Consider the following 20501-nt stretch of genomic DNA (forward strand, 5'->3'; position numbering starts at 1 on the left):
CTTTAAAAAGTTTTATGTATTTGATTCCAGGACCCAAACCGATTACATTATGACCCTGCTGAACTCAAGCTCTTTGAAAACATTGAATGTGAGTGGCCTGTGTTCTGGACTTATTTCATCATTGATGGGGTCTTCAATGGGGATCCTGTTCAGGTGAGAAAATGTTGGGTGGTGTGCTGATGATTAATAGAATGTAAGAGTGTGCAAGAAATCACACCACTGCTTCAGTTTTATGTTGCCACTTGAAAAACTTTCCTAAAATTTAGTGAATGAAAGCAACAAGTCTTTTAATTTTTTTGTCCATGACCCTACAATTTGGGCAGGGCCCAATAAGGACAAACGGTCTCTGTTTTTACTGGTGTCCACTGGGTTAGTTCCATGGGGCTGGAGGATCTATTTCCAAAACAGCCTTACTCACACGGCTGGTGAGTTGATGTTGGCTACCAAATGATGCTGGGAGCTCAGCTGGGCTCTTGGTGGGGGCCTTGGTTTTCCTCTACATGGCTCACCTGGGCTTCAGACAACATTGGAGTCTCTGAGACTTTACACATTTTACATGAGGGTTGTCTTCCTCCCAGAAAGCAAAAGCAGAAGCTGCCATCCTTTCTTAAGTCTTAGGTCTAGAACTGGCCAAGTATCACTGTCATCTTATTTCGTTGGTTAAAAGGCTATCCCATATTCAGTGGGAAGGAGACTAGACAGAGCATGAGTACTAGGAGGCATGGTCCTGTGTATCCCAGAGAGTTACATTGTTTCTATTGTTCTTTCCAAATCAACCAGTGGTTCTGATGTTGTTATCTCTAGTTTAGAGGTGTGCTCAGATAATATCATGTATTTAATATACTGGCCTCCAAACTGGTCTCCCAACCTCAGGCTTGCTCCCTGTTGTTCCTGTTCTCAGTGATTATCTTAGGTCTTAAGTCTTCTGTCTTTTTATCCCACTATTGAAAGGTTTCAAAAGGATTGACTTTGAATTTCAATTGTGAACAAACGTGACAATTACGTAGAAAGGAAGCTAAGGAAACAAAAATGACTGTACTTGGAATCTTGTAAGCCTCTAGACTCTGCTACCCTATACCCACGCTGTCTCTTCTACTCTTCCACTTGACATTTTTAAATGGTACAATCATGATCATGCTTTGCCATCCATAAATTTTAAATGAAAAGAAAATGAAATCTGAAAGGTAGTTGACAGGGCTTTCCAAAGAAGAAACTTGTTAAATAGCTGGATGGCTGGCTGAGGGTTTTTTTCTTCTTTCTTCTTTTAATGCACTAGTTTTTATCACTTTTAGGGCTTTTTAGTTTAGTAGAAAGGTTTGCTTCAGTAGCTTTTATTATATTGAGTAGTATATTCTAAGAATCAGTGTACATGAAATGCAGTATATACATTTCCTTTTTCTCACATCCAATTTATGTATGCATCAAATGTTTCTCGAGCAGTAATTCAGTGGATAACTATCTATAGGTGGAACTGGACATGCTGCCTAAGACATAGCTTCCACCCCAAGAAGTTTATAATCAGGTTGGTGAGACAAAATTTAAATATGTAAAAAATTAAGAGTAAAATGAGTTAACTACAGCAAGGGAAAGATATCTGATACATATTATAGCTGTGAGTACTAATGGGACTTCTGAAGAAGAAAGAGCTACTGCATAGTGGCTACTCTGTCTTTTCCTAGAAGCTTGACAGGTGGGGCTGGGCTTAGACGCTCTCAACAGAGGAACAAGCAGTGCTGTTTAGCTGCTGCTAACATTTGCTACCAGCAGGGTCCCCTCCTGCACTCCTCAATCAGAATGTGTTTGTGCGTTTTTTTCTCCTTTGTCTGAATTTGAATCTGTTTGTTGCCAAGAGAACTGTTTTTCTATGTTGCACCACCATTGCAGCATTGACCACCAGACCTCTTTCATAGTAAGGGTGACGGGCTGTTTTCCAGATCCAAGAATACCGAGAGGCTCTGGAGGGAATATTAATCAGAGGCCAGAATGGGATCCACTTGGTGCCGGAACTCTATGCTGTCCCACCTGACAAGGTAACCAGGTGGCATGGGACCCTTTGTGCTGTTTATGTAGAACTGAGTGAATCGGTGCTTGGCCTTTGGTATTCTTCATCCCCCTTCTCAGCCCAATGACCACTTTTTCTCCTGAAGTGATTTCTAAAGACTTAGGCAGTGTTCTCATGCATCACATGGAGTTATGGCTTTGGGGAATCATGTTGAACATGCTTCTTGGGGAGGCAGCAGTTGAAGCCCTTTGAAGGATACCTACCCCTTCCCCAATCTCAAGCAGAAAGAATGCTACAGAGCCCAAAACACTGTTGTGAACCCTGTTCCTATACAGTACCGAAGAAGCCTGGTGTACAGGGATAGTTGAGAATCTCTTCCTTTGATTCATGCAGATCCCAAGCTAGAGTTTGAGTAATCATCAGTTAAAAGCCATTCTACACCAGGAAAAAAAAAGACTGTCCAGTTCCAAGCAGATCCTCAAAGATAGTTTTGTTGAGGTCATGCTGGACCCCATATCTTGGGGAAAGAATTTCCCTGTAAACATTTCATGTTTAGAAGAAAATTCTCCATTCAAGGCTATTTGCCCTGCCAATGCTCTTGATGCTTCAAAGCTTCATCATTGTACTTGTGGGAGGAAAGGGCCTTTAGAGAGCCAAACTGACAGGGCCTGAAGGAGACTGTGACCAGCAGAAGCCTGTCATGGAGCAACTTGGATTAAGGACAAGAAATTCCCTCACTCTGCAGATTCATCTATGGAGCCTGCTGGGGATGTTTTCTAAGTGTTATAAACCTAGATCTCCTGCAGATGTATCCCTTTTTCATTTATGGATATGTGGGTACAGTGGGGCTGACGGTGGGGGCTAGGTCACTTTCCAGCAGTTACACATTCATAGCTGTTGAGGTTCCTCCTTTTCCAGTGCTGAGGCATTTGGCAAAACAGACTTAGCAGTGGGAGGTAATGTGGAACCTGGAAGCAGAATAATGGAAAATAAATGACCTTAGAAATATTTTACTGGTTTTATGATACAGAATAACTATCCCTTTTCTACCAAAAGGCACGAAATAGTAGGTGTTACAGGCTGCACTTTGCTTTCTGATGGACAGTGCTGGATGTGCATTGTAAAAAGCTACTCATCAACTCACTCTCTTCTAGACTGCACTCTAACCTTCGGTTTCTACTTATCGTAACAATATCCTGCTTTATTCAGTGATTACATTTGTGTGCTAGGCACCAATCTTGGACACTGTTTTACCTTGACCGTGTTTTATGTTGGCTGCTCGAGATGCCAGCTAGAAAGGGTCCTCAGTCTTAACATTAACATGTGGAGATCACTGGGAAGGCTTCCTACAGACAGGGTCACCAAAGGCCCTTACGGCACCTTTGTATAAATTAGAAACATCATGGCATTCAGCTTGGATTTCAACCTCACTTTTCCTTAGCTGGTGCTTGTGCAGGGCACTGCCATGTGCAGGGCCCTGCATGGGGACTAATGAAAGTGCCCAGAAAACATGTAGTGACCAGCTGCTCTATGCCAGATGCCAGGCCAGAGACTGGGAAACAAAAGTGGTTCCCACACCAGCTCTATCTCTATGACCATGCAGGCCAGTGGGGGCCAGAGGAGCTAGCCCATGAGGTGGAAGCAGCCACTGGCGTGGCAGTGGCAGTGGAAAAGGCAGTAGCAAAGATGTGTGCAAGAGGTTGGGAAGGGAGGGACCCAGTGGAGAGAAGGGGAAAAGGACACCTCCATGTGAAGCCAGGAGCTGGCCATGGTTGGGAGGAGGGCAGAGCGAGGCTGTCTTTTGGCCTGGACACTTTCTTTGCTTTCTCTTCTTTGCATCAGATATTTCTCATTGTAGATATTTTCAGTCCTTCTTAACACTACTGATGCTTTAAATAGCTTTAGTGTACTATTTAATTGTTAAAGTAGTTCTGTAGTCTATATAACACCCAGGATTGCATAGATAGAAGAAAATATTTATCTCTAATCCCACTACCCAAAGATAACCACTATGACATTTTAGAGAATCTCCTTCCACACTATTATCTTATTTGATTACTAGTGACATTTAGTTCCATTCAGTTTATGTACTTAAGGTTTTAAAAAATGTTTATTATTACTGAAAAAAATTTAAATTAAGTTTTACTGACTGTATTAATAATATCGCTAATTAATCCACAAAGAATGACTACCTTCATAGTATGATTTTCTCTTTAGTGGGGGATAACTGTTTCCTATTTCCATCGATTGACCTATGTTTTCTGGAGGAAAAAGTGGTCAATGATGTGGCCCCAATCAATGTTACAATGACTGAAAAATCTAAGGGCAGCATGGAGTTTAGAAGAGAGAAAGTCGTAGACTAACTAGCAATGTACAGCCAGTACTGTCCATCAGAAAGAACACAGAAGCTTTGTTTTGAGGAGACAAAAGCCCCAGTGGGTTCTGATTTCTGAGTTCCTGATGGAGGGTTTGTGGTCTAGTAGGGAGCAAGATTGTTTTTCCTCAAGAAATAGTACCACGTTCTGGTAATTTCCTTGCACAGGCACACAGTTTATAAACCCCTAGGAAGGGAGAGCATGAGAGAAAAGCCAGACGTGTCATCTAGCATCCATTGTGTGGCTATAGGTTGCTGCTTTTGACCATCTTACCAATAATATAGCCAGATGTTAGCATGAATTGTGGAACTTCTGATGCCTACAGCTGTGCATGAAGGAGACAAGCCAGGCTTCCAGAGCCTATTATCCAAGTATTCTCAGGAAGAACACTGGCCTGGAATCAGGACTAGATTGGCCTTCTCTCTCTTCCACTTATATGGCCCCAAGAGAGGGTCTTTTCACCTTCTGGGTCCCACATCCCAGCACTTGCACAAAGTTGGTCTGGAGGATGAGTACCATTCTATAAATTCACAGTGCACTCCCCACTGTAAGGTATCTCTGGCCTTTTTATCTACTTACATTCTGACTTTGGGCTTTGCTCTCTCTACCAGGTGGATGAAGAATACAAGAATCCGAACACAGTGGACAGAGTTCCTCTGGGGAAGCTTCCCCATCTGTGGGGTCAGTCCTTGTACATCCTCAGCTCGCTGTTGGCAGAGGTAGGAGCTTGGTGGCTTCAGGTTGGCAATCATCCCATCGGAGGTACAGGGAACCCTGAAAGAGCATAGGGGCTCTCTGCCCAGAATGGTGGTGAATGTCTTTTGCATCTTCACGCCTTTGAGGTCAGCTTGGCTGTGTTAGCTCCCAGGCTTGACTCCTGACCTTGTATATCCATATTTACATTAAGCCAGTTCAGGCCAGCTGCAAGTCAGTACTCTCTGTCCCTCTCCTGCCAGTATTCCTGATCTGAGGCTAGAACCTGTTTGAGTTGGTTGTCAGCAGGAGCTGGAAGCTTCTCAGGCAGGATTATGATGTCAGATCCTGGAAGATACAGGCTTTGAGAAACTACTAAATGGACAGAAAGCACCCTCACCCCCAGCCCCAGCTGCAGGCACAGGAAGCAGGGCTCATCAGAACTCTACAGGAGGCCACTGGCCTGAGTCTGGTGAATTTTGTCAGGTGGTCCCTCAGACCACTCCCAACAACCCCCAAAGAAAATCTGCTTCCCCTTGACATATTTCCTCTTGCTAAGCCTTAACTTACCCCTAGGCTTCTATTGAAAAATGTTTTTGAGCCCTCAGAATGAATCCTCCACCCTTCCTAAGTATGGGTGACTTGATTAAATGGGTTCATTCTTCCCAGTGGATCCTGCTTAGCTGAGCATTCTGGGCCCTTGGAGGACGTGTATGGGAGTCCAGGGAAGAGAGTGAGGGCCTGCCAGCCTCTGAAGTTGGCTCAGCCCTGTGTTCCACCAGCTGTAGAAATGGGGGCAGGAGCAGTGAGTCAGAATGCCCCTGGGGCTGGGTGTGGTGATGCATACCTGTAATCCCAGCTTCTTGGGAGGCTGAGGCAGGAGGCTTGCAAGTTCAGGCTAGCCTGGGTAATTTAGCAAGTCCCTGTCTCAAAATAAAATAGTTTTTAAAAGGACTAGGTTTGTAGCCAGTGGTAGAGTACCCCTGGGTTTTAATCCACAGTACTGGGAAAAACAAGAATGCCACCGGGTTCCTGGTGAGTATAGCACAGTGGAAGCAGCCAGTGGGAGCTATTGCTGCTGAAGGTGGAACAATGGTTCCGTGGGTATGTCTGGCTTGCCCAGTTTCGTGTTCATATCCTTGGGAGTAAGGATTGTATTTTACACTTCTGTTTTCATTAGTATGGAAAACACATATATCTCCTTTGGAAAGCCAGTCCTGTCTCTTGACTATCTCTGTGACTGTGGGTAGGTCCCTTAACCTCTTTGGCCTTGGTTTCCTCCTCTGTAGAGTGAAAATCTTGGACTTGGTTATCTCTACAGTACCTTCCAGCTCAGATTTCTGCATCAGTGAGATGGGAAATAACTTACTCTGCTCCGCTGCTTCCTCCTCTCCCCTGTAAAGGTCTTCCTCTGTCCCAGCAGCAGGTGTACTTCCTCTACAGAGCTCCTAGAACACCTCAATCCCCTCTTGGAGCTCAGGGCATTTCTAGAAAGTGCGAGAAGAAGCATATTCAAAAAACACACTTGGCCAAGGTGGGGGGACTGTTGTGTTTCAAGCAGCCCTGGGCCAACTCTTTACTCCGCCACTTCCCTCAGGCACCTTTACCTCCGTTTCTCCACCTATAATATGGTGATGAAGGTAGAACCTACCTGTTAGGAGGCATAAATGTGACACTGCACATGCAGGGACTCAGGAAGTACTGGCGTCATTTTTTTTCACTCACGAAAGATGGGCCAGAGCCAGGTGCCCAGCATGCTATTGTGTTTGCACTTATCAGTGGCATCTGAATAGCGTACTCTGTTTCAGAGAAAGTAAGAAATTCACTCAAAAAACATAATTCTGAGTCCTTTGAGCCCCCAAATTTGTTACTTTTAAACTTAGGTGTAAAGTGAAATTTTAGTTAATCAATATATCATAGTGTTAATGCTCCTCTCTTCATAGGGATTCCTTGCCACTGGTGAAATCGATCCCTTAAATAGAAGATTTTCCACGTCAGTCAAACCTGATGTTGTAGTACAAGGTTTGTGAGCATTTTTTCTATTCATCTCTAATTTGTAAAACCAATGCCATTTGTGTTCATTGAAATTGTTCCTTAGTCTCTTATTTTTTAAAAGTTGTATGTGCTTCAGCATATAGCTCTGCAAGATACTTTATAGAACTCAGTCACTCAATGATATTCTTCCCAAGCACAAATTTACTTTCCACAGAATGATTGTTTTCTTAAATCTAAACCTTGATTACAATAGGGCACATGAGACTGAGTATCATTTTTCAGAACTGTTACTCTTTGAAAAGAGCATGATGAGAACTCAGAACCCAAGTGAAGTCATCCATTCCCCGCTTAGAGTTCTGATCTTGCCATCTGCCACATGTCATCTGGCCCTGTCTCCTTCCCCCTGTTCTCCAGTGAGCTCCTCTTTCACAAAGGTAGGAGGCCAGTGTGGGCTGCCACTGCCAAGTGACTCCACCATGCTTGGGGCTGTTAGGGCTCTTGCCCTTGCCCCTGCCCCAGTGGACTTGGGAAGAACAGAAATTGCAGTGCAGGAAGCTTGTGGTGCAGGGCTGGCTGGTGGTATGCGCCTAACACATTGCTCCCTCCTCCTGCCTTCCTCCTCTGGAGGATCTCCAGGCAGCTCCGTACATGCTGCATGCCTCGTAGAACACTTATGTACCACCTAATGTCATGGCCCATTGTACGCACACTTTATTGTCCCTAAATTAGGCCATCTGCTTCTTAAGGACAAGGCCTACGTCATTGTAGTAGCTTCTGTGTTGATTAGTACAAACAGGCCTATGTTGAAAACAGTGAGTGAAGAAATGAAAAGCGTTGTTCTCTGTGGCCACTGCACCTCTCCATAGTGTAGTGACCTGAGCTGCAGGTGTTCTACCCAATCAGTACTGTGTCAGAACCAATGCGGGACACACAAGAACTTCACAACATTCAGATTTCGGAAAATTTCTGACAATTATGGTTATCATCTCCGCCTTACACATGAGGCTTTGCGGTTAACCTACCTACTCAAGGACCCTCAGCTGACGGCCAGAAGTGCGAGCCCACTTGTGACTTCCAGATAAGACTGCCTCAGCTGCATTCCATGTTACTTATCCAGAGCATGTTCTGCTAATCACTCCTTTAAGTCTACAAAAGTGCTTTTCCAACTGCAGGTCAGGACAGGTTGATGGGTCTTGACTAGCATTTTTTTAATGTAATAGAATGAGTGAAAATGATCAGAAGGCCCACTTGGTAGCCCAGCAGTACTAGTACAGCAAGTGTGACTCAGCTGATCCCTGATGTTGAAGGTGTCCCTCTCCCAAGGGCCCCCTGGTTAGGCACTCAGAGTTCCCTGCCTGCTGGAGAGCCAGGTGCCCACCCTCATCCACCCAGGGATGGGGCCCAGGGCAGCTCCAAAGGGCTCTTCCCACTGGTGGGGTCCTGTGCTGTGCTTCTGGAGGGTCCAGACTGGCCCACTTCCACCAGCATCTCCGCTGGTAGGGCCACTTCCGTTTCTGTGGAGGGAAAGATGTTCCCTCCCTCGCATCCTTTTAAAGTGTCCTCTGTGAGCAACCTCCACTATGTTGCTCTCCTCTTCCCTGCTCTTTGGGAGCAGGGGCACAGGCTTCTCATGGTGTCCCCTGAGGGAGCTGTTTCACTCCTGACCCTATGTGAACAGAACAAAAGATTTAGAATAAAATATAGACCCAGAAGGAGACAAGACATTATTTGAGATGAGGTAAGTTGGAGTGAAATCTATTGAAAACAATTTCTAGAAGTCTCTTAGGCCCTCTTAGACCCACCGTGCATCATGGGTGTTGAGGAATGGCAAGGACAGAGAGAACCAGGAAGAGCGGCAGGACCATTACCACCATTTCCAAAGCCAGCCAATGTGTGGAGAGCACACTGCCGTGCCTATCATTGGGCAGAAGAGGAAAAGGGACCAGTTACGCACACCAGTGTGCAGAGACACGAGCCACAATCAATCTGATACCAATTTTCTGCTCTTGTTCACAGTCACTGTTTTGGCAGAAAATAATCACATTAAGGAGCTGTTGAGGAAACACGGAATAAACGTCCAGAGCATCGCTGACATTCATCCAATTCGGGTCCAGCCAGGCCGGATTCTTAGTCACTTATATGCCAAGCTTGGTAGGTGGGGGGAAATAGCAGGGCATGTTTGGCAAAGGGCATCTTGGGGTTCTGTAGAGAGTCGGGCCTGAGGAAGACTGTAATGTATATAAGTTCTAAAGAATTGGGCAAAGCTAGTGCTAAGCAGGTGGTTGCACTGTTTAAATGTGAAGAATACAAAAACAAGCATCCTGCGGTGGTACCTCCTCAGCCCCGGCAGCCGGTACCACCACAGGCCCACCAGACCAGTCAGCTCATCTGTTGTAAATGAGGAACTGCCTGTGAAAATTCACATGGAAAGAATCATTGGTGTCCTGGTAGCACTTCTAACTTATGTGGTATCAGAAAATTCTCATTTACCCATTGAAATGGGAGGGGGCTCTATTTTCTAGAATCTTTTAGTTTTATGGGTAGATATTAAATAAATCAAAAGTAAATGTTTATAAACTCCTTTTAATAGTTTTATTCCATATACATCAAAACAGTGCTATTCACATACATACATGAACAGAAGAAAGGGTTGTTTCTACATTCAGCTTTGTTCCATTTTAAAGGACAATGGTATTAGAAAAAGCAAACTCCTGAGTAGGTTGTCTAACATAAAAGTAAGCCCAGCCTTAGCCTAAGTCACTGAGATTAGCTGTTACTTTATTTCCTCTAACTCCGCTTTCTCTTTTACATTTCAAATAGGACGGAATAAGAATATGAAATTGAGTGGGCGACCATATCGGCACATTGGTGTCCTTGGAACCTCGAAACTCTATGTGATTAGAAATCAGATCTTTACCTTTACACCCCAGGTGAGAAGAGCTGGGCAGTTGCAAGACAGCTGGCATTCTTTTATTCTTTTTTTCTGTCTAATAAGCTTTTCTCCTTCTCTACAGCAGAAGTATGCCCCTAATGTTAATAGTCATGCCACCAGTCTGATTTCCAGACTCCAACTCCCTTATTGGGCTATAGAATACACTAATTATGGAACTTCAGAATTTTTGTTTCCAAAGAAAACTAGCCCATGGAAACACATACCGAATATTGTTCCATCCATTAGGGTTCCTAGAAAGACTAACGGTGTGGTTGCTTTGCCAGTATGGGGTACAGCGTGGGTCCTGCTTACTTGGGTACACAGTTGGCCATGGGGTCTTGGGTTAGTAGCCACAGCTGCTTTTTTCCATCCTAACCCATGCTGCTCACTTAAGCCCCATGAGTTATTTCTCTTAGTACCAAAGTTCAGTCCAGAGCTGAGTATGCTCTAGTACAGAGCTCAGGAGAACAATTTGTCATCCACATCAGGCAACAGTGCCTTTAGTTGACTTTAACCAGGCATCAGTCAGGTGAAGTCTCCACTTCTCACCTGCCCTGAAGGTCCTTACCTCCAAACCCAGTAGCCCTGGAAAGAATAGGAAATAAGGGGTTACTGATATGCTCTTAGAGACAGTACTGTTGGGCAAGGTACTTAAAGCCCCATCCAAGGAGCTGAAAACAGACTGGCAGTGCTTCCACACTAATGTAGCCACAGCTCCAAGGCAGGTAACAGGTTGATTTGTCTGATCTTGAGGAAAGCGGCCCCTCTCTGCGGGTTAAACCCAGTGCTAAGTATCTTCCCTGGTGATAAAACTCTAGGAGTGGTGCTGTCCTGAGTGACAGCTGGTATTCTATGGCAATAAGTGAAGGATGGCCCTTTACCTGGCTTGCTCTGACTTCCAGTTCACTGACCAGCATCATTTCTACTTGGCTCTGGACAACGAGATGATCGTGGAGATGTTGAGGATCGAGCTGGCCTATCTGTGCACTTGTTGGAGAATGACGGGCAGACCCACGCTCACCTTCCCCGTCACACACACCATGCTGAGTAACTTCCGGGATTATAACTGCTGGGTCATGCCCCACGGGTGGTTTGGGCCCTTTTCCAAATGTTTAGAACCACTCCCTTGGACAGAGCTGAGTACTAAAGGGGCTTCCTAGCAGTTTGATTTCTTATCTCAGGAGCCTTCTCTGCCATAAGGATTTTAATTAGACTGTGCTGATGAAAACATCTAAGTGCATAGGTGAAAACAAAATGTATTCCCAGATTAAGTAAATTCATTCATCATTGTTTTTTTCTTTAGCAAATGATGGCTCAGACATTCATTCGGCAGTTCTTTCTACAATTCGAAAACTAGAGGATGGATATTTTGGAGGAGCTAGGTAATTTATGATTTCTTTTTTTTTAAGAAAATGAGTCTCATTGACCTTACTTAAAGTCTTTTGCTTCCATTCTTCCATTTTTCATATCAGTTGCTAAACCTAGAAACATGAAGTTTTAAAGCAGAAAAGAAGTTAAAACTTTAATCCCTTCTTCTATGTGAAACTTGAATTAGGTCTAAAACAGTATCCAATTGATATGTGTTAAGCAGCTTTTACAGATGCCAAGAGGCCCTGGGGCATAGAGAAGTGAACATGTCAATCTGTCTGAAGTGGCATCTTTTCTGGAGCACATGTATGAAGTGCTGTGTTTCATGGAAGAAAACACTTGGCCTAGGATCCTGCACGTGCTCCATAAATGCTTGACTTGAGTGTGCCTTAAGAAAACTTGACAAATTCCTTAGTGCCCCTTGGAGTAGAGCACCTGAATGGGCCTGCATAATGTTACTTTCCCCCCAGCTTCAGTAGAATAAGAACCATTTGGTCTACAGGTGCAAGAGTACAGCAGTTGCTCCTGGAGTGATAATGGTGCTGGCCCTCCACAGAAACCCCATCCTGTTTTGAGTGTCACAGGGCAGAGAATTTGTCTGTGCCCTCCTCTCTCTCTCTGAATCCCCTGGGACACACCAGAAGGCCTCCCAAGAGAAACTCACCGTGCAGCCTCAGGGAGGCTTCCATTGATGGAAGCCAGTTTCCCTGATGCAAGGTCAATTGCTGAGAGTGTTTGGGAGTTGAAGTCACCCCTTTTCATGTTCTTTTCTTCTATCACAAAAAGTCAGTCATTTCTAAATCTTGCGGTAAAATACACATTACCATCTAAACCATCTCTTTAAGTGTATAGGTTAGTAGTGTTAGGCACATTCACATTGTTGTGCAACAGATCTCAAGAACTCTTCATCTTGCAGAACTGAAGTGCATACCCATTAAACAGCTCCCCATTCTCCGTATCCCCCAGCCCCCTGCCCCTGGAGATCGCCCTTCTAACTCGTGTCCCCATGAGTTTAGGTAGATAGTTCATATGAGTGGAATCATATAGCATTTGTCTTTTGGTGACTGGGCCATTTCACCTAGCATAATGCCCTCAAGGTTCAGTCATTGTATTTCTAAGTCTGGCATCAAGTGCCTCTGCCCACAGAGCTAGCTGCAGGTTTGCTGTTGTTTTCCTGCAAGCTCCTCCTGGCCCCTCTCTCTGCAGTGTCAGTGAGATGGTCTCCAGATGCCTACATTTCCAGGGCTAGCACCACAACTTCCATCTGCAACTACTTCTGAACATTTCACCTCTGGTTTGCAAAAGTTACCACCTGATGTGTGGCATCATGACCAAGAGAAAATACCTTAGGCCCATGATGAGCCATTTTGGAAAATATTTTATTGAAATCCGATGATTGTAAAGAGAACATCGTGTAGAGTCAGTGGAGCACTTGGAGTGTGTTCATTGTGTTGTCACATTTAGTTTTCACTTTATGATGTGGGCTGAATTCCCATTTGAAAGACAAGGAACTGTAGGCTCAGAGAGTGAGAGACACAAATGAATAGGTGCAGAAGCCCTGCATGAACCCAGCCCCAGCCCCTAACCCCTGAGCAGAGGGCCTCCTGTTTATAGCACACCATGAAGAAAACCATGGAAGAAACTGGAATGTCTAGGCTCCCTCAGCCATCTTTCCTATAAAGTTTGGTTTGGTTTTCTGGTGCTGGGAATTGAACCAAGGGCCCCTCAACTGCTATGCAAATGCTCTACCACTGAGGTATATCCCTTAATCCCTTACTTGGTTCTTGATAATTAAGGTTGAATCCCATTTGGGCTTTTCCTCTAGGCCAGAGGACTTTTATCATGATTTTTTTCTTTTTTTGGTACCGGGAATCGAACTCGGGTCCTTGCACTTGCGCAGCAGATGGCAAAACCACTGAGCTAAATCCCCGGCCCAAGGCCTGAGGATTTTTAAAAGGCTAAACTGGATTCCACTCCCCTGGAACTACTTTGGGTAGCTTGCTACCAAAGCCTTTTTAAGTGACTGCCTTTCAGGCTTTGGGCTCTTTTAGCCTAATAAACCCAACTCCTTTCACCTTCATCAGAAAAAAGCTCTCCATTGCCCTTTCTCACTCCAGCCCACCTCCTCTTCCCCAACCCCAAGGGAACAATCCTTAGAACTGGCCCCTTGGCTCTCCAGGGGAAAGTCGGGGTTTTTTTGTCCCATCAAGGGCAGGCTTTTTTCTTTCCTGACATCATTTGCTAGTAAGCTCAGTTGCATTGCCTGCTCCAATCTACTCCTTAAACACATTCTCAGTAGCTATTTAAACTAAGTCCTCAGCTGTTTCTGGTAGCTTCAAAGGAGGGATCCCATTGTTTTCTGCTTCTGGATCTGACATTTTAAGAATGTTTTTTACTGTAGGGTGGGGATCCCACATGCTCTCAGCATCTGGGGACCGACCTGCAGAACATGGGGACTGCTGCCTCTGTTGCAGGATCCCAGGCTGCCAAACCTGGCTCCTGGTTTTCAGTGAAACTTTTCCCAGCCCCTCGGGGTGTCTGCTCCAGTCTGGGGATGGCAGGTCCACCACATTCCTTCTGGAGAGAACTTTGGCTCCTAGATGTGCCTCTCCCATCATAACACCCCTGTGTGATCACATTTCATGGTAGGGACAATGCACCAGAATCATTGCTTCTGTTCCAGTCATTTTGAGGGTGGAGGGAACAGGTTGGTTCTGGTTAAAAGTAGTCTGTTTGATGTATTTTGTAAAATTTGTCGTTGGTTTGGTAAAATAGATTTCTGTCAGGTTTGAAATTAAGAAATCAGCATGATTCCTTTGCTTTTAATATGTTGTGTGCTTTCATTTTGTACTTGCTGTTGAATTTTTATTTTAATTTCTTGGCTGACTATACTGGGTGATCTGCTGAAAATATTTTATTGACTCTGGCACAAGTGCCACCTGGCTGTTGAAAAGTCTTGCAGTGACTCATAGTAGAAGTTTGTCCACCGCATCTTCAATATGGTGTCTTCTTGGCAGAGTAAAATTAGGGAACCTGTCGGAATTCCTCACCACGTCATTCTACACTTATCTGACCTTCCTTGATCCTGACTGTGATGAGAAGTTGTTCGATGACACCAGCGAAGGGAGCTTCAGTCCTGATAGTGACTCAGATCTGGGAGGATATTTGGAAGACACCTATAATCAAGGTATTGCATGAAATGCTTTGTTTGTTGAATTCATTTAAACCTTGGCACTATGATAAAATTAACCCTAAGATTCAAGTACAGAAAATGATTAGCAATAGGGCCGGGGATTTAGCTCAGTGGTTTTGCCGCCTGCTGAACAAGCGCAAGGACCCAAGTTCGATCCCTGGTACCAAAAAAAAAATGATTAGCAATTAAGCTAAAAGCAAACAAAAAACAAAGAGGCTTCTGAAACTTGTATGTAATAAAATGCCACTTTAAAAACCTAAACTGGGGCTGGGGATTTAGCTCAGTGGTTCTGCCGCTTGCCTCGCAAGCACAAGGACCCGAGTTCAATCCCCAGTACCAAAACAAACAAAAACCGAAACTGCAAATGATGCCCTTAAAAATGAGTCTTATTTTTATTTTAATTATTTTTTTATTTTTGGTACTGGGGATTGAACTCAGGACCTTGCACTTGCGAGGCAGGCAGTGGAACCTCTGAGCTAAATCCCCAGCCCTTATTTTTAACACCAGAGGGACATAGTTTCAGGTTTGAGGACTTTTCACAACATATATATAATTTGCCTGTGGAAGCTCCAGGTACCTCTGAATTCATTTACATTGCCTGTTCCAATTTATTCCTTAATGGTTTCTTTTTTTCTCACAGCTAAACTAAGCCCTAACCCAGACCAAACCCAGGGTCTTGCACAAACTAGGCAAACACTCTACCACTGAGGTATACCCCCAGCCCCTCAAAATATATTCTGAAGATAAAAAATACATTGTTTGAATTTTCAAAGGAACTGCAGAACACTAGGTTTGATTAAATGTGAGTAATGCAACCCCAAGTACCTAACACTTCTGAAACCAAGCAAGATTTTGGGTCAAAGTGACCTGGTTTTTACTTCTAGATGTAGTTGGAATTAGGGCTGAGAGTTCCATAAGGCTTAGCTTACTCTTGAAAAATTCAAAAGACCAGGCATTGTCTGCCACCCTTCAGGTCGTCTTACAGATTCTGCAGCTCATCTTGGGATGATGCAATGTAAACATTACCTTCTTTTCCTTGGAAAATGTTTTTCTAAACAATAAATGTGTAAACACATACATTATATCTATTCTCTTATTGTTCTTTGGGGGTGGATAGGGGTGCAAATAACTGTATCTAAATGTCTTCAACTAAATCTACTCAGTGCTGCCTGCCGCACACAGTAGCTATTATACTACAATAGGATATTTCTGCAGCTTGTTTTCATTGGTTCTTTCTGCTTGTCGACTTACAGAAAACCAAGATGAACTTGATCAGTACATCAACCACCTTCTGCAAAGCACATCTTCAAGGTGCTACTTGCCCCCTCTTTGTAAGAAGACGGAAGACCCCCATGTTTTCAGTGCCATCCACTCCACTCGGGACATACTGTCTGTGATGGCAAAAGCAAAGGGTCTGGAAATTCCATGTATGTAATTAAACTTTTTACTGCCTACTAAAATACCTTCTTTTATCAAAGTAGTAATATATAAACATAATTTAAAAGTCAAAGAATCCTAAAAGACAACACTCCTCCCTTGATTCTTCTATTCAGAAGTCATCACTTTTAACTCTTAGCTCTTCTGACATTTACATAGCTCCACATTTCTAAAATAATGTGTATTACTTCTGTTCTTTGATGCATCAATCTGATTTTGTACCATTTAATTGATTTTCTGTTATGTGGTAAGGATTCAGCTATCTTAAATCATCACTCTTCTATTTCATTTCCCCTAATCTGCCAGGAAGTTGTATTAAAGTTTACTTTTATCACTACTCTTTATATTATTGAACATATGCAAAATATTCTCAACTGAGCATTATAGTATACTATGATTATATTACCATTTTTACTTTTTCTAAAATTAGTTGCCCTGTCTTTCCGTTTGCTTTCTTTCTACATCTTCTAATGGTTTACAATACAAGTTTCCACAAAGTCAATCATATTGGTGAATCTCTTGATTCCAATAGTTGGAGGTCTGTGAGTTTCCATTCTGGGCCAGTTGCACTTTGGGCCTGTTGTATACCTATCGTCCTGGGAATTTCCTTGGCTCATCTCTTTAGGTGTTTCCTGAATCTGGTATGTTCCCTTTTTTCAATATATCCCTTTCTTTTGGTGGAGCAGAATATATTAGAATAGTCTCCGTAGGTTTTTAAAAATGTTACAATGGAACAGGGCATGGTATTGACAGCCCTCAACTTGCTTTTTTCTGAAGTTCCTTTCCCCTTCTAGCTTGGTTGCCCTCCATGTTTGCAATGGTTTATTCTGGAATCTTCCTTCATTATCATCGTGGACAGTTCCTTGACATATCTCCTGGGTTGGCACTCCTGTTTTCTGTATCACGAATCTTCCTCTTTGTTTACTCTCTTATTTTGGTGGAAGACATTGAGTAGTTTCTTGAGAAATAGTGCAGGGTGGGTAACATTGTTGAGACCTTAGAAGTCTTAAATATCTATAAATATCCCATAGGCATTTGAGCATTTGGCTGGATACAGAATTCTAGGTTGAAAATACATTTTTTTTCGAAGTTTACAGAGCATCACTTCATTGTCTTCTTACTACCAGTATTGCTAATGAAAAATTGAAGTCCATTGTTATGGTTTAGATCAAGTCTGTCCCCCAAAAGCCTTATTGCTTAAGGTGGGGCTTCTGGAAGGTGACTGAATCATGGGGGTGATATAGCTGACTTGCTATAGGGGTCTGGTCGGAAGAGGCGAGTAGGTAGTGTGACCTAGAAGGGTAGATAGATCCCCTTCCCTGGCTCCTCTCTTCTTTCTCTGCTTCCTGGCCACCATGACAAGAACAACTTTCCTCCACCCAGGCCTGTCCACCATACCACTTCTGTGTTTAACACATTAACGACATGGCCGTAATTTGTATGTCTCACTGCTAAGCAGCTTGAACCACTGGTAGCTCAAATCAATGAGAATGTGTTAAGCCTGCCAAACAGAAACTTCTGAAATGTGAGCCAAAATAAACCTCTCCTTCCTTAAATTTTGGGTGTCGGGTATTGTGTCCCATTGATGAGGAAGTAACTAAGACACCCATTCTTATTTTTGATCTTTCAAATATAAACTGTTTTTCTCTTTGAAGGTTGTTTTTTTTGGGTTTTTTTTGGTACCGTGGATCGAACTCTGGGACCTTGCGCTTGTGAGGCAGGCGGCAGAACCGCTGAGCTAAATCGCCAGCCCACTTTGAAGGTTTTTAAGATCTTCTCTGCTTCCAGATTCTGATGATTTAGTGATGTGCCTTGATTTGGCTGTTTTTTTTTTTTCTTCACTATCAGGTACTCAGTGGGCCTTTTTAATCTGGAAACGTATGATTTTCAATCCTGTAAAGTTTTTTGGAAAACTTACTTGGCTCATTTCCTTCCTTAATTTTTCTTGTTCTTCCTTCCTGGTATTTCTGATTCTAATATTGACTTCCCAGTCTTTATTGTTGTTCTTGTGCTTCTTATATTTCTGTCTGAGTACAATTGCCTCAACTTAGGAGGTGTGATCAACAAATATGGTGAATATTTACATTTTTAAAAATTTATTATAGTGCACTCGTTTCGGCAGCACATATACTAAAACTTTATTATAATAAAATACAGTGCCATTAATCCCCCTGAAAGTACTTCTCTTCACTTAAATCATACTTATCTCATCATTCTTACCACTTTCTGAAGCTGTTCTGGAAGTCATCCTTTGTGAGTGTCTTTAGTTGTCAGGGCTGCCTCAATATCCTGAATTGACTCCAAATGTTTCCCTTTCGTGGTCGTTTTGACTTCGGGGAAGAGCCAGAAGTCACACTGCTAGATCTGGTGAATAGGGTGGGTGAGGGTACACCGCAATATTTTAGGAACCTGCCTTTTCTTTGGATGGCATTTGGCAGCAACATTCATCTTATTTATTATCACACCTTGTGCAGACACTCACAAAAGAGGACTTCCGGAACTGCTTCAGTAAGTATGCTCAAAGTGAGGGGAAACATTTTGAGGGGGACTAATGGCAATGTGTCTTTTACTGTAAGAAATTTTTTAAATTTAAACATTAACTACATATTTTTGATCATCCTCGTATTGTTCCACTTCAATTGAGTTTTTTCACTTATCATGTTTTAAATCTTTATTACCAAATTTTATCTGTTATTTCATGCATGAAATATAATTACTTACTATTCTAAGAATATTAATGCCAGACCTTTTGGTTTTTGTTTGGTTAGGTTTATATTTTCTTCTCCTTGAATGGTTTCCATTTGCCCTAAGTCACTTTTTCTTTGTTTAGGTTTCTGTCTTCCACCTCCAAGCCCTTCCTCCAGGGCTCCTGCAGGAGAATTTGCAAGCACATGGGTAGGGCTTTGGCCTCTGGGTTTCTGTGAGTGGCTGATCAGATTTCCCAGGGATAGTCTACAGTTTCCTATTCATTCTCTTATTTCAAGGGTAAGGGTCTGGTTCCCTGGATCTCTAGTTGCTTGGTCTTCCTAAGGAATGCATTTAGGCCTTCAGGTGTGCTGCTCATCCCTCACCTAGACACCCTCCCTCTTCTACCTTCTTCAGAGAGACCCTCTAGTCTTGTTGGTGTATGGTGCATGGTGGTCACCATGCCGTGTACATCGGAACATCTAGGGAGCTCACAGCTTCTTCCCATTCTTCCTTGTTTTGGTCACCCCTTCTGGACTCCCAGTTCCAGGGATACACAATGCAGCAAGTTCTTGGACTTCTGAGGATTCTCTGATGTAAATATGACTGGTTCTTGGATTTTTCCACTTCAGACTTGGAATTCCATTGCCCTGCGTATGCTAAATCAGTTATCTTTCATCCATTGACTTTTTAACTTCTGCAATCTTGTTACTATAATCTTTTCTTTTTTTCCCTATTCTTGAGGATTTGTCTTTTTTTAAAAAAAAAGAAATTACTGTTTGTGGTATTAGTGGGGATTTAGGTTGAAATACAATTACAATGTGTGTTCAGTAATTTAACCCAGAAGTTAAAACTTTTAAATATATATTAGCATTACCTTAAAAACATCCTAGTCTCCCAAGACAATGTGCTATAACCTGGAAGACAGAGATGGCTTAATGAATTAATATAACTAATATAATTAATATAAGTATAATATAATTAATATATGATAACATCCAAAGGTTGTTTAAAAATAAGGCCTACCCCCTGACAGTAGAAGAGTGAAACACATACTGGACAGGAAGCCCAGAGATCTTCATTATGGAATCCTTCCAACCTTGGAAAAATTACATAGGCTACTCTCACAAGGTCTCTCTTTCCTGATGGGGGAGGGGTGCTCAATCTCTTCTAAGTCTCTTTAAAATCTTTGACCTGCTGCATAATTTCCCCTGAATTAGGAGGGAAAATTGAAATTCCACTCTCGAATCAAAATCCATGTTCTCCCCATTTCTCATTCTCAGATTTAGCATCTGATGTCGCTACATAATGAATCCCCATTGAAATTAGTTAAACTAAATAAGTAATCTTTCCTTCAGTTGATTTGTGTTAAATAATAGCCACCAGTTCTCTCATAAGAAGTACTTAGTTCTTCCTCAAAAGAGCTCTTTATCTTGTATTCCAGTTGTTCCTATGACTTTGCCAACTAAAGTTCTAAGTGTCCATCGTAAATCTCTGAACCTTGTTGATTCTCCTCAGCCACTCCTTAAAAAGGTAAAGTATTTGGAATAGCTTTTAAAAAAAGTATAATGGTCCATAATGCTGGATTAGTCCTAAGAACTCGCTTAAATGGTGAGACTCAGTTTAGAAGCTCTGAGTTTGATGCGAATCCAGTCAGTCACTTAGTTGTCTGGAACCTGATTTGTATCATTATGTATACTGAGTTTGGTGCAAACCTTTACATTTTGCCCGTATGAGAAAGCTACTGCCTGCCTACTCATCAGAACCCAGGTAGCATCAGAGGAAATAAACTAGCTGTCCTCCCTGTCCTGTCCTATCTGA

The 20501-nt window shown here is 42.9% G+C and overlaps 1 protein-coding gene and 1 long non-coding RNA gene across 5 annotated transcripts in view; one reads left to right on the forward strand and one right to left on the reverse strand.

The window, feature by feature from the left end:
- Phka2 (phosphorylase kinase regulatory subunit alpha 2) overlaps nucleotides 1-20501 on the forward strand; it is a 67251-nt gene that overhangs the window by 31186 nt on the left and 15564 nt on the right. For all 4 annotated transcript variants that reach the window (XM_004866151.4, XM_087193671.1, XM_087193670.1 and 1 more), the window contains exons 10-20: nucleotides 31-153; nucleotides 1935-2030; nucleotides 4989-5096; nucleotides 7014-7092; nucleotides 9082-9216; nucleotides 9886-9995; nucleotides 10900-11044; nucleotides 11301-11379; nucleotides 14383-14552; nucleotides 15812-15985; nucleotides 20125-20213. In XM_004866151.4, the coding sequence (XP_004866208.2) occupies nucleotides 31-153; nucleotides 1935-2030; nucleotides 4989-5096; nucleotides 7014-7092; nucleotides 9082-9216; nucleotides 9886-9995; nucleotides 10900-11044; nucleotides 11301-11379; nucleotides 14383-14552; nucleotides 15812-15985; nucleotides 20125-20213 (1308 nt within the window). The remainder of the gene's footprint in view (nucleotides 1-30; nucleotides 154-1934; nucleotides 2031-4988; nucleotides 5097-7013; nucleotides 7093-9081; nucleotides 9217-9885; nucleotides 9996-10899; nucleotides 11045-11300; nucleotides 11380-14382; nucleotides 14553-15811; nucleotides 15986-20124; nucleotides 20214-20501) is intronic.
- LOC110345966 (uncharacterized) overlaps nucleotides 2026-20501 on the reverse strand; it is a 67280-nt gene continuing 48804 nt past the window's right edge. The window contains exons 3-5 of the long non-coding RNA XR_015444108.1: nucleotides 6440-6557; nucleotides 4957-5418; nucleotides 2026-2970 (exon numbers count right to left, since the gene is read on the reverse strand). This is a non-coding gene — a long non-coding RNA (uncharacterized LOC110345966). The remainder of the gene's footprint in view (nucleotides 2971-4956; nucleotides 5419-6439; nucleotides 6558-20501) is intronic.

Source organism: Heterocephalus glaber, unplaced genomic scaffold (genome assembly GCF_053883595.1).
Source record: "Heterocephalus glaber isolate CG9 unplaced genomic scaffold, H.glaber_assembly_v1.0 deba00001594, whole genome shotgun sequence".
Taxonomy (NCBI): domain Eukaryota; kingdom Metazoa; phylum Chordata; class Mammalia; order Rodentia; family Bathyergidae; genus Heterocephalus; species Heterocephalus glaber.